General features: G+C 46.8%; 3 protein-coding genes across 5 annotated transcripts; 1 reads left to right on the top strand and 2 right to left on the bottom strand.

Annotated features, from left to right (window-relative positions):
- Nucleotides 1-34: 34 nt before the first annotated feature.
- On the bottom strand, nt 35-3,589 carry LOC121614589 (dehydrogenase/reductase SDR family member 12-like). 2 transcript variants are annotated; one of them, XM_041948542.1, is made up of 10 exons: nt 3,487-3,589; nt 2,939-3,072; nt 2,785-2,867; nt 2,610-2,705; nt 2,453-2,534; nt 2,120-2,181; nt 1,810-1,914; nt 1,347-1,437; nt 645-782; nt 35-526 (listed from the first exon to the last, which is right to left on the bottom strand). In XM_041948542.1, the coding sequence occupies exons 1-10, from the start codon at nt 3,540-3,542 to the stop codon at nt 360-362; spliced, it is 1,014 nt and encodes a 337-aa protein (XP_041804476.1). In that variant the 5' UTR covers nt 3,543-3,589; the 3' UTR covers nt 35-359. The 2 variants fall into 2 exon arrangements, with proteins under 2 accessions (XP_041804476.1, XP_041804475.1); XM_041948541.1 differs by having other exon boundaries at nt 1,347-1,435; nt 1,781-1,914.
- Nucleotides 3,590-3,931: 342 nt separating this feature from the next.
- On the top strand, nt 3,932-8,111 carry ap1s3b (adaptor related protein complex 1 subunit sigma 3b). Of its 2 annotated transcripts, XM_041948543.1 has the most exons (6): nt 3,932-4,085; nt 5,778-5,956; nt 6,098-6,206; nt 6,347-6,484; nt 7,178-7,239; nt 7,399-8,111. In XM_041948543.1, exons 1-5 carry the CDS (start codon nt 4,083-4,085, stop codon nt 7,217-7,219), a joined length of 471 nt encoding a protein of 156 aa, XP_041804477.1. In that variant the 5' UTR covers nt 3,932-4,082; the 3' UTR covers nt 7,220-7,239; nt 7,399-8,111. The 2 variants fall into 2 exon arrangements, with proteins under 2 accessions (XP_041804477.1, XP_041804478.1); XM_041948544.1 differs by lacking the exon at nt 7,178-7,239.
- Nucleotides 8,112-8,567: 456 nt separating this feature from the next.
- On the bottom strand, nt 8,568-11,617 carry scg2b (secretogranin II b). Its single transcript, XM_041949852.1, has 2 exons — nt 11,554-11,617; nt 8,568-11,058 (listed from the first exon to the last, which is right to left on the bottom strand). Exon 2 carries the CDS (start codon nt 11,039-11,041, stop codon nt 9,233-9,235), a length of 1,809 nt encoding a protein of 602 aa, XP_041805786.1. The 5' UTR covers nt 11,042-11,058; nt 11,554-11,617; the 3' UTR covers nt 8,568-9,232.
- Nucleotides 11,618-12,212: the final 595 nt, after the last annotated feature.

Below are 12,212 nucleotides of genomic sequence, written 5' to 3' on the forward strand. Positions count from 1 at the left end.
GGTGGACATGTTTATTGAGACTGCGAGAGAGTCTACAGGACTGTGAGTCAGTTGCATTCACGGAGTGTTGTGTTTGTATTATAATAAGCCTGCAAATACCCCCCATATTATTATGCAAACTAAAACAAAGCTTAAACAAGCAAACTCATTCTGGAAACTGACTGAAACTGCATTGAAAACAAAAAATAAACCAAATACAAAACTGTAATAAGTCTGGTTAACACATGTTGACATCACAGATAAATCAGGTGACGCTGAGCGATGCACTGTCCTGAAAATACGATATCCTTTAGGATTAATGGGCAGAATTAGGAGGTCTTAAACAAGACTAAACAAACAGGGCAACTGGTTAACACGACTCAGACAAATTGAGGTCTGGAAGGGCCCGTGGGTTTGTCAAACGCTGCATTGGGTTGGGACTGTATGACTCTGGCCAGAGTCTCCAGCTGAGTCATGAAACTCTGAATCTCTTGAGCAGAACTGCGAGTCCAGGCCAGAGGCAGGTGGGCAGGGACAGGCCGACGATCTGCAACACAAACATTTTGTCAGAACAAGAGCTGCCGGGTGATGGTGATGACTTGATTTCACCTGAGGAGGCGGGAGAAGACGAAAGCAGCATCTGACTCAAACTCGATGCTGCTCACCTTGGAAGAACTGGCCGCTGCGTGTTCTGGAAGCAGCTCTGGACAAGGCCAGCCACACCGCAGTGTCGGCCCCCTGCTCGACGCTGCGCAGCCTCTCCCCCATCATCCGGTGGAACTGAGGCATTGATATGGAAACAGCTGGAAACAGGGTTAGTGGTGTGTGTGTGTGTGTGTGTGTGTGTATATGGTGTTAATATAACTAACAAGAGTGACCTATTGTTATTTTACAAGTGAAAAAGAAGGCAAGGTTTCCACTACAGATAGATGAAGAATGATCTGCAGGTTCAGAGACATAAAGTGAAAAGAGCATTCGAGCAGGTGAATATTCATTTAGCTATGTGGGCAGATGTTTACATCAGGTCAAACTTCTTGTGCATCATGGGCTCAAATTTGGATGAATTTTCAAAGCAAACAAATAGAATATTTTAGTATATTTAAAGTAAGAATATAAAGGTTTAAAGATTAAAAAAATCATTATTATAATTGCTCATTTTTTAAGAGACTGTAGCCTGTAGATCAAACTCCTCAGATCACTCCCTACTATAGTTAAAGACTATATGGGTGAATTTAAATGAAAGTTTCAGTCTTAAAACATTCACATCAGGAGGACTGCTGTGACAGTGCAATGTGTGTGAGATTTACTGCTCATTGAAAGGCAAGAGAGACGAACAACATAACAACAGTGCATCTCACAGTCTGTACCTGGTGTATCCACCCAGCCCGGGTGCATCACAGAAAAGTGAATGACAGGGTTGGCTTTGGCCCACTGTTGTGTCAGCACCACCTGCTGTCTCTGAGGGGGAACAACACATCCTGCATTCAAAATCTTACTTAAGGAAAAGTACAAAAGTACTAGCATCATCATGCAGAATGGCCCATTTCAGAATCACATTACTGGATTGTAATTAAGGATGAATTAATGTGTGAATCACTTTAACGTTGCAGCTCATAATGGTAGGGCTACTTTTAATTACTTTATGTACTGCTGGAAAGCTTAACCTATGATAATATATCATAATTTATTAGCTGATTTATATTTTGTCTCATTAATATAAATCTAAAGCTATCAAATAAATGTAGTGGAGTAGAAGTATGAAATTGCATACAATAAGTGAGTAAATGTGGTTACACTCCACCGCTGTTGGTTTTTAGCCCGGATTGCTACCTTGTTCTGGGCGTAGACCATGACACCATCAAAGTAGCCCTTCTCTGACTGCAGGTCATCTACTCTGAGCCTCTGGACCAGCATGCCCCCCGAGGACACAGTGATCTAACAGTCGGGGGGAAAAGAGGCACAGTGTGCTTAGACAACAGCCGCTACAGCGTGGACACAAGTGGCATTATGCTGTCCACATGATGCAGATGAGCACTGTGTTTGTGTGGATTTGACTGTGTGTGTGTGTGTGTGTGTGTGTGTGTGTGTGTGTGTGTGTGTGTGTGCATGTGTGTGTGTGCATGTGTGTGTGTGCTCATACCACCCTGGGATCCCGGCTCTTCTGCAGAAGAGGTATGAGACTCTGGGTGAGGATGTACACCCCTGAGGAGAAGTCACAGATTTGCTGTTTATACGTTTAATTTTACCGTCCAGCCTGCTATCACCTAATCCTTAAGTTCTCTCATCTATGAATCTGCCTTTTCTATTCTTTTCTATCTTAAGTTGTTTGTAGTTTTTTTACTGCATGTCTGTATTGTGTTTCTAGAGGCACGTCCATGCACCTCTAATGGGAATCCTTAAACAAATATACAACCAAATTGAAAACCTCTGTGCAGCGGCGTAGCACGGCTCGACCATCAGAGCGAGGTCTCACCCATCGTGTTGGTAGCGAAGTTCTTCTCCAGCCCCTCAGCGTTCAGCTCTCTCTTGTGCACCATACACCCAGCGTTGTTTATCTGTCGCAAGAGGATGATGAAGTCAGCTCAAACGGCCGAGCTGTGATGGAGATCAAAGGAGACAGCGATACCCACCAACACATTCAAGGACGGGTACTGCTTCTTGAAGGCCTCCGCAAACTCCCACACTTTGCTCGTCTCTGACATGTCCACAATATGGACGTGCACCTCCTAGAATAACCATATAATCGTCAGTCTCCCACTCTAAAATCATGTGTGACCTCGCTCCTGCATGGTGAGCAACACTCACCGTATTCCCAGACTCACTGACGATGTCCGCCCTGGCCTCCTCTGCTTTGTCTTTGTTCCTGCACACCATGTGGACCGTCCCACCTGGAAACAAAAACACCTGATTTGAGTTTCTGTCGATGGAAGACCTGAGGACATACCTCTCCAGTTTTTACCTTTCTTGGCTATAGCCATGGCTGTCGCTCTGCCAATTCCACTGTTGGCCCCGGTGATCATAAAGGACCTCCCAACGACGGACACGTCCAGGTCTTGGGGCTCGAAGTCTTTGGATGAGGCCTCGTATCCCCTCCTGAAGGCACACAGAAAACACACAAGCCAGTGTGTGTGCCCTCAGGTTACGAGATGACTACTGATTTTTTTTTTTCTTTTTAAAACATAATCACAAGATTGACTTTCTGCAACATTTCTCCACACTTTAGCTTCGGCGCAGTCAGGCGATGAGAATGTCATCCTCAAGACACATCAGCTGTCAATGGAGCTATTGTGATTGTACATAAAGGCCAGTTTGTGTTGTGATGTGCCAAACACCGATCAGACCTCTGGTATTCCTCTGTTCAGCAGTCTTTAAGCAAAAATAAATAAGAAAAAACTACATTTTTCAGGCACTAATTCCGCCATTTAGACAGATCTGAACTGTGACCATCCCCTGACAGCAGTTTCTCTACACCTCCAGACAAGCTCCAAAGTAAGGATGTTGACTGACCTTGTGTATTGCTGGATTCCATTCAAAAACCACACAGCGTTTCGGTACAGAGACATGTCATCAAGTGAACAACAATCCCCCCAACAAAGTGCACCGGCGTGGCCGTCCCTGCCTCCCTCTGCGCCGGGTCCGGTCTCACATGAAGGGGGCGGAGAGGGCCGTGGGGGGGGGGGGTCACTTGCTGCTCCCTGGCGACGCAGCATGGGAATAACACCTCACCCCCCCACCCCCTGGCCCCCGACCGTCCGCTGATGCGAGTTAAACTTCTATCAGCTCATTCATGAAAACGCTTCCTGCGAGTCACGTGGTTGGACTTGGCAGGGCTGTGATGGGCTGCTGGTCGGGTGCATCCCCGTCGCACAAAAGCGCGACAGCCAATCCAGATGCTCGTGAGTTTGGTGACGCGTCCAGCAGGCACCGCTCCTCCGGCGGCCGCGAGGGCGGAGTTAGCCAACTTTCACACTGACTGAGCTGGACGACGGGTGGAAATGAGTTCAGCCGGAGCGGTTGACCCGTTGTGAGGGTTAAAGTTCTGCTTTTTTATTTTATTTATTTTTATTTGTTGAGGCGTTCAAAGCTCCTGGCGCTCGGTCAAAATGGTGAGTGTTTGTTTTCTACGCACAACTCTAGGCGGCCTGCTACCACTGTTCACCTGTCGCACCTGTTGTAGCTGACAGGTAGCTGAAGCTAGAAACTGCACCTCTGTTGGACCACTTCCTGTTGTAGCGAGGCTGGTTTCTGGCCGTCAGGCCGCGCAGCAGCAGGTGTCTTTAGTTTCTAATGTGAGTTTTAATTTCCCACTTTAAGCGACGGACGGACGGAAAGGAGGTGCGCGTTTCCTCAACCCGTCCCTTCAGCCGAACAGGTTTCGTTGCTTTGCGTCGAGTCCTGCCCTGCTTTCCATCCTAATTTGCCTATGGGCCGACGGGGCACACGCACACCTGAAATACCAGTATAGGGACTTTTTACAGGCCTGCTGCTGTAATACGGTTAGTTAATCCTCACAGCTTGTCTCCAGCTGTTCTGTACCTGTCCACAAAACAGGTGTGTCCTCATTTTGTGGAGACCAGTTGAGCTCTGGCATTTTCATTAAATGGCTGCAAAGTTTGAGGAAGAAGTAGTAAGTTGCCCACTCTAGAACAGCGTCCCAAATTTAGTATATTTGGTTTGTTTAGCAGTTCCTGGAATTTGTGTCTTCTGTTGGGTGAAATGTGAAACCCCCAGAAGCCATTTACTGCAGCATTGCAACAAATGAGCAATATCTTGTGCATGATGCTGTTAAGAGCTGCAACAATTAGTCAGTGACTAGTTTTCAGCTGTTAAATTAATGTGCAACTATTTTCATGATCTTTGTCATTGTTGTTTTGAGTCTTTTTTTTTTTCCCCAGAAAAATGTCCAAATTCTCTGATTTCAGCTTCTAAAATGCGAGTATTTTCTTTACTCGTCAATGACAGTGAACCAAATATTTTTGGCTTTTGGACAAAACAAAACATTTGGGGACACAGCTAGATTTCGTGGGGCAAACAACTAATTGATGAATTGAGAAAATGAAGGACAGATGAATTGATAATGAAAGTGATTCTGAGTTGCAGCCCTAGCACTGTTCCCACTTTCCTGTTACTGACTTATGAGCTCTTTGTGGGACATGTGAGTGGGTCTGAACAGCGCTTTGCTGCACAACGTGAGTTCAGAAATGATCTCTGCACTGGTGGGTCTGTAAGAATTTAAAGGGGTTTCCCAGTTTGCACGTAAAGTCAAGTCAGTTTTCTTTATGCAGCCCAGAATCACAAATTTCACCCCTAGATGAGACATAAAAAGTATCTTTAGACCATAAATCCAGAGAGGCAGTGCATTCATCCTCATAGCCTGTCTGACATCAACAATGAGAGGAAATAGTGTGTCAGTGTGGTGAGGTGGGGGGAAATTCATTTCCATGTTGATATGCAGCCAGGTCTATTTACATTGCATGGAAACATCCAGAGCCCAACTCTTGAAAGTGGAAAAGGAAACGCCAAACTGCCTCCTCCTCAGTGGTGTGTTGACCTTCACATTTCTCCCTGTCAGTGTTTTTTTCTCTTTTAGTGATGCGTTTGGTTAGCGAAGTTACTCTTTAATGGGCTTTGACAACAGCCAACCGCTGGTTTGACCCGTACTTTGTGTTAGAGGGCAGTTAATAATGTCCTCTGCTGTGACTTTGCACCGACGTGTGCATGTGTTGGTACGGGTCGCCCCCCTCAGCCCGTGCATGTGTGCCACCCTAACCCGCCGCTGTGCATCTGTCTGTTGTCAGATGCGCTTCCTGCTGCTCTTCAGTCGCCAGGGGAAGCTGCGTCTGCAGAAGTGGTTCACGCCCATGTCAGAGCGTGAGAAGAAGAAGGTCATCAAGGACATGACCACCATGGTGTTGGCACGGCAACCTCGCTCCTGTAACTTCCTCCACTGGAAAGACCTGAAGATTATTTACAAGAGGTGGGCCCCACACCTTTGTTTGACTGGTTTAAATGACTTCTTAATACTCATCTACTCATGCTTAGACCTCCTGTGTACATAATTTTGAACTCCTCTGTATATCAATATCAGCTGATAATCACTTTGTCACCTTTTCCTCAGGTATGCGAGCTTGTATTTCTGCCTGGCCATAGAGAACCAGGAGAATGAGCTGCTAGCCCTGGAGGTCATTCATCGCTACGTGGAGCTGCTGGACAAATACTTTGGCAATGTATTTCATCGTGTTTCACTCTCATTTATTCAACATGCAGCCGTAGCCTGAAGCCTAACTGCTGACATGTGACAGCAGCTTAAATCAAGAGCATTTTGGCTGTTTCTGCTGTAATAATCGCCACCGTGCCTCTCCCTCAGGTGTGCGAGCTGGACATAATCTTTAACTTTGAGAAGGCCTATTTTATCCTGGATGAGTTTCTAATGGGAGGCGAGATACAAGAAACCTCCAAACACATGGTGAACCGCTCCATCGAAGCCTCAGACATGCTGCAGGAGGTGAGATGGGCACACGCCCTCATACACGACGCGACGCGACGCGAGGCGCGGCTTGCATCTGTAGCCTGAACATGTAACACGTGTCGCATGGCTGGACATTAATTAACGGCGACGTGCTTTGAATGTAGTCAGACACGATCGCGTCTTTGTTCTTAAATCTCGGCTGTGGGCTGCTAGAGAAAGGTCCTGAGATTGATTCTTTACATTTTGCTCAGCAGCAACGACTGCTGTTACAAACTCCAGTCTGGGAACTTGTTTCAATGCGTGTCAGTGTGATGTAGTCAGTGTCGTAATGAGTCCAATTAACAGTGGTGCTGTTGAGTCCCTGGTGGTGTGTCTTTTGTCTTTCCTGTAACTGACAGGCTTGTGGATATTAGTTTGTTTTAATAGATTTGTGTTTGTGCTGCTTACCCCTCTGTGTATGTGTTTGTGTGTGTGTGTGTGTGTGTGTGTGTGTATCTCTCTCTCTCTCTGCCAGTGTTATTGCGAGTGAGAGACAGATTTCCCTGAAACATGGCGTAGGTTTAGTGTTTGGCTCATGCTTCCCGCTCTCCCTGTAGGTCCGTGGCTCTGTGTGGTACAGTAGTTAACTGGGTGTGTTGTTCCTCTGAGTCGGGCTGACTAACACTTTTAATCTAGAGCTGGATTGTGTGCAGTGTAGCCTCCCATTCATTTTGACCATTATCGCTTCAGGATGACAACAGTGATTGGTATGAGGTGGAGCTGTTTGGATGACCTTGAATATGGACAGAAAGGTTAGATGTTCTGCTTGTGTTAGTTTCCTAACTTGTGTTGGTGTGCTCAGCATTCAATAGCAGGTGATGTGTAGATGTGTGCTTGTGAATATTAATTGTTGCATGATGCATTTTTACAAGGCTTACAACCTGATTTCTGCTCTTTTTGCCTTTTTCCAGACCATGGAGGAGTATATGAGCAAACCTGCATTTTAACCCAAGAGGGAAACGGGAGTTAAAGTAACAGCGGGAAGGAGTGCATGAACCAAATGTACTGAGTCACAGATGTTTCTGAATATGAACATGGGAGTTGCTCTGATTCTGTCGAACATTTTCAAAAGAAGAAACGGTCATGTTGACGTCCGCTCGCCTTGTGCCTGAAGCGCTGCTGCAGTGTGCCTTCATTTGAGAGTAAGTCTACATGTTTGTTCATAGTCGTGTGTTCAACTGAAGGAGGAGGGGAGGGTTGTTTTTGTATGGGTTGCTGTTATGAAATTCCAATGAAGTAATAATCGAGGATCGGGGTAATGAAATTATAACCGTGAAGTGATTTTAGATTTCTACGTTTGTTGCATTTATATTTAAATCATGCATTAATATATTGGGAGTGAATGGTTTGATTCTGACAACACTACAGATTGGAAAAAATGTGATCGTCTGCAACTCCGGACAATATTTAAAAAACAAAAAACTGCAGCCTCAAAAACATATTTATAATTAAAGGTCTTGAGATGGTTTGTAATTCCAACAGGAGCCAATTAATTTTGAATGAGCCTCTCTTTTTGTGTCTCACGTGTGTGGGAGCAGTCTCTAGTGTGGGTATGAACATAACTGCTTTTTTAAACGTGCAATTTACGATGTTTGAGTTTCTGATTAAAACGTGTATTTTGATAAACGGCTTCCTTTGAGTCACGATTCTTACAGCAGCTTTACATTTAGCAATTCACTTTCAGGGAAATTCATCAAACCTCATTGAATTTACCAGGATCAGCACTGTTTCCACTGCTTCCTCTGATTGTGAACCTTGACTGGCTTCAGTGTGTGGTGTCATATATGTGTATGTACACATTATTTTTTTTTAATAAGGCAACACAACTCAGCAAGAAGAAAAATAATACCGCTGATGCTTTATTCATCTGTGATTCATCACACATTATTGAACATGTACAAAATGGTTTAAAAATGAGCATACATAGCACAACCACTGGTAGGCCAACAATATAGAGCTTCGCAGTATGAAAGGGTTGGAAGGCAGGCGACGGTCTGATATTTAGACTTGGAAATAATTATCCATAATAATAACATTAAATCCACTTACTGTACCCTGAATGTATCAAGAGCCACAACAACACTCGTCCTCAGCCCAGCACACTGCCCTGATGAGAGATCCAGGTGACCTTCCCATAGCGCTCCTGTCAGTCTACCCTGTCCTTGTGTTTTAAAGGCCCAGTCAGCGTTAGACTTCATCATTTACAGATATATTCACATGTGGAATTGAATAGTTTGACAGAGATGAAAAATTAAGCGTTTTTACTATTACTCAGTTGATTATAATTGAAAATATAGGCCTGTTTTCTGCTGTTTACAAACACCATTAATAGAAACGAACCTTTAACAACATCACAAAACTTCACTAACTCGGATTTCTTTGTGATTTGACATATTTGACATTAGTGTGTTTACTGGCAATTTGAGTGACAAAAGGTTCACATCAAAGTGGTGTGAGGAGGCCATATTTTTCCCACCTTTGCACCTTTGTTGCACCTTTAATCTCCTATGATGACACTATAAGATTTCTATAATGTTCTTGCAGCAGTTAGGGACTGGTATCTCTTTTCAAAATGCATCGAACCTGTCAGACTTCTATAGTTCATTTGCGTTAGGGTGATATTAGCAATACTAGCTATAGTTCATATAATAGAAATTTGTAAACTAGATCACGTCCACCAAACTTTATTTTTGAGACAGTATAAATACTATATTCATAATTTCGTGCGTCTTGCAGGGCGTCAGGCTACATCCCAGCCATTGTTTTTTCACGGTGCTCCTTCTCCTCTTCCTCATCTACGGTCTGTGGAGCCGAGGTCTTGGCCGTTATCTCCTCCTTCCCCTGCATTTCCGTCGGATAGATCTTCTCCTCTGTGGCCACCTCGGTTTCCCTCTTAGACACCGGCTTCTTTTCTGCGTCCGCCTGCCCCAAGTAGTCCTTCAGGGCCCGCTCGTACAGCTCGTAGGGGAACTGGCCCTTCAGCTGTGCCTGGGTGTCCCGCTTGGTGATGGTGTTGGGGTACTCTGTCAGGATTTTAGCCGCCAGGTAGGTGGTCACCTCGTCTTCCACGTCGCCGTCGTCATCATCATCGTCGGCGCCGTCGGCCTGGCGCTTAAGGGGCATCTTGTTGAGCTCGGACAGAAAGAGGTTCTCCCTGCGCCCGGAGGGAGGAGGGATTTTAGCCTGACCCGGATTTGCAGCGGGATTGGACGCCACTGGGATTCTGTCCGAGGAGGGAGCGGTCTTCAGGGGTCTCTGCACCACAGGGTACTCGTTGCTGATAGTCTCCACGCCGATTATGTCTAAAAAGTCCTCTCGGTCCATGTCCTCGGGGGCGGGCTTGTTCTTGAGCGGCAGTCTGCGGCTGAAGTACCTGATCTTGGGGGTCTGGCCGGTCGTGTAGCGAGCGGAGGCGTGGGGATCGCGGTGAAGCTTCCTGAGCTCCTCCGTGAGCAGCATGTCGATGAGGTCCTGTGGAGGGACGTGGAGCTTCAGGGAGAGCTCCAGCAACTCCTTCACTGTCCGGGGGTCCACGATGGAGGGGCGGATCAGTCTCTTTCTCTGCTCTCCGGTCTTATCCCTCTTCTGCGTCTGGTCGCTCATCTCCAAGACCTTCAACAGGTAGTAGTCGACCAGCTTAGTGTCATCATCGGTACCCTCTTGGTTCTGGCTCGCCCGGCGTTGCATCTCCTCCCTCTCCGCCTCCTCCTGGTCTGTGAGGGCCCTGTCCATTTCTTCGTGGCTCCTGTTGACCATCTCCTCCGTCTCCTCCCTCTCCTCCACGGGGACCCACTCTTCTCCTCCGGCAACGTCCTCGTAGGCCTGGTTTCTCAGGCTCAACCCGCCCTCCTCCTCCTCGTCGTCGTCGCCGAACACGTCTCTCTTCTGGCCGCCGACTGTGGGCATCCTCCCAAGCTCTTCGAAGATGGAGCGTAAATTGGCAAGGCTCTGGGGTGTGTACTGCTCATCTAGGTCCTCCGTGGCCCGCTTGGAAGCGTCTGTATTCTCCTCATCCTCAAACATCAGTGGGTATTTCTTGTGGGGTCTGGGGAAATTACCGTAGTCTGCAGGTGCGCTCTCGGAGACCTCGGTGTCTTTGGTGCGGTGCCTGTGTGTGCGGCGGTCGTTCCTGGGCGTCGATGCGGGGCTGAGCTTGGCTTCTTTCCCGGCCTGATCCTGGAGAGACTTGAGCAGGGCTTTCATCAGCTGCTCGGCGGTAATGTCCTGCCTCTGCGCGCCGGGGGCGGGCTGACGGTCCCCGGGACCCTCGTCCTGCTGCGAGGCGAGCTGAAGCAGCACCCTGAACTTGTCCACTTCGTCGTAATCCACGGGTTCAGGTCGGCCCCCGTTCCGCTGCTTCAGGTTCTCAATGTACTCCAGGGCTTTGATCATGTCGGAGCTGGGTGGGTAGGCAGCCGGCTGCCCCTCACTCTCCCCGCCTCGGAGCCTGTAGTGGCGGGGGAGAGACGCAACCTGCACGGCGCATCCATGGAGGAGGAAGGCGAGCAGGACCACGGCTCCCCCCGCGGGCAACTTGTGGTGGAAATGCAGCATTATAGGCTTTTTATTACCTGCAAATCAAGAGAGCATAAATGTTAGTGAAGCAACTGGAAAACAAAATCACCCAAAATCGAGGATTTCTAGGATTCCACCAATTATTTTGGCGAAAAACAAAACTTACTCGAAAGCAACGAGCCTGAGCGCGGGCGAGTCTGTTTTGATCTGGGATTTGTGTGCCTGTCAGGGAGCTACGGGATGCTGTGCGTGAGGGGATACATTCACATCACTGGATGAGTCACTCCCCGCGTTGTTACGGGCAACCTCAGCATCCCATTTCCTCTGAACAACACGAACCTTCATTAAAAAGCCTTTCCTATTCCGCTATAGCAACAACTCGTTGTGTAATCACCGACTGCTGAAGATGCGTTTCAGCACGTCGGTCACCATCATTCTAGCAGAAATCCGCGAAAAGCAAAAGTTAAAAAAAGGCTTATCCTCCAACCTATGACACTGATATATTCATTCAAGCTAAAAAGCATTATGAGATATTTAAAAAAGTGTATTACCTTTGGCAATAAAGCTCAGACAGCAGTGAAGGTGTATGGCATCTCTTCTTGAAGCGGTGCGGTTCTCTTCTGTTTTCAGCACTTGGACAGCTCCCCTCGTTATATGAGGCAACACCTGACCGCCGCGTCATCGCACAGCGCACGCAAGAGCCGGTCCGAAAAAATCCATATAAATGATTCAGGTTTATCATACGGCAGACTGAAAAACCTCCCTTTATTAAAAATAGCTCTCCGTGCTGTCTGTCGCACAGCGGCGATCGGTAAGAGCTGCCGGCCGCAAACATCTGAAAAGTCTGTTTTCACTTCAGCACCGCCGTCTCACAAAGAGCCATGTGCTCCTGTCAGTACTCATCCATCGGGACGGTTGAACTGGTCACCTTGCATGCGCTTGATTTTAAATTCAGAGGATCAATATCCAAAATGGTGCTTTCCAATTTATGTAAACATCAGCATTAAGGAGCCGATTATGTGCAATGTGTCATATACAAAAATACTTTCCACATGTAACAAAGCAATTGCACGTTTCCTGTTGTACTTGCCGCAACACAAAATGCATTTTTTTTTCTTTTTTTTTTTTTTACCATGTTGCTGTAAAATAATATGCAGTTTTACCATCAACCTCTTCATGGTATGGTGGCGCATGAAGAGTTAAACCCTCT

The sequence above is a fragment of the Chelmon rostratus genome, chromosome 12 (genome assembly GCF_017976325.1).
Source record: "Chelmon rostratus isolate fCheRos1 chromosome 12, fCheRos1.pri, whole genome shotgun sequence".
Taxonomy (NCBI): domain Eukaryota; kingdom Metazoa; phylum Chordata; class Actinopteri; order Chaetodontiformes; family Chaetodontidae; genus Chelmon; species Chelmon rostratus.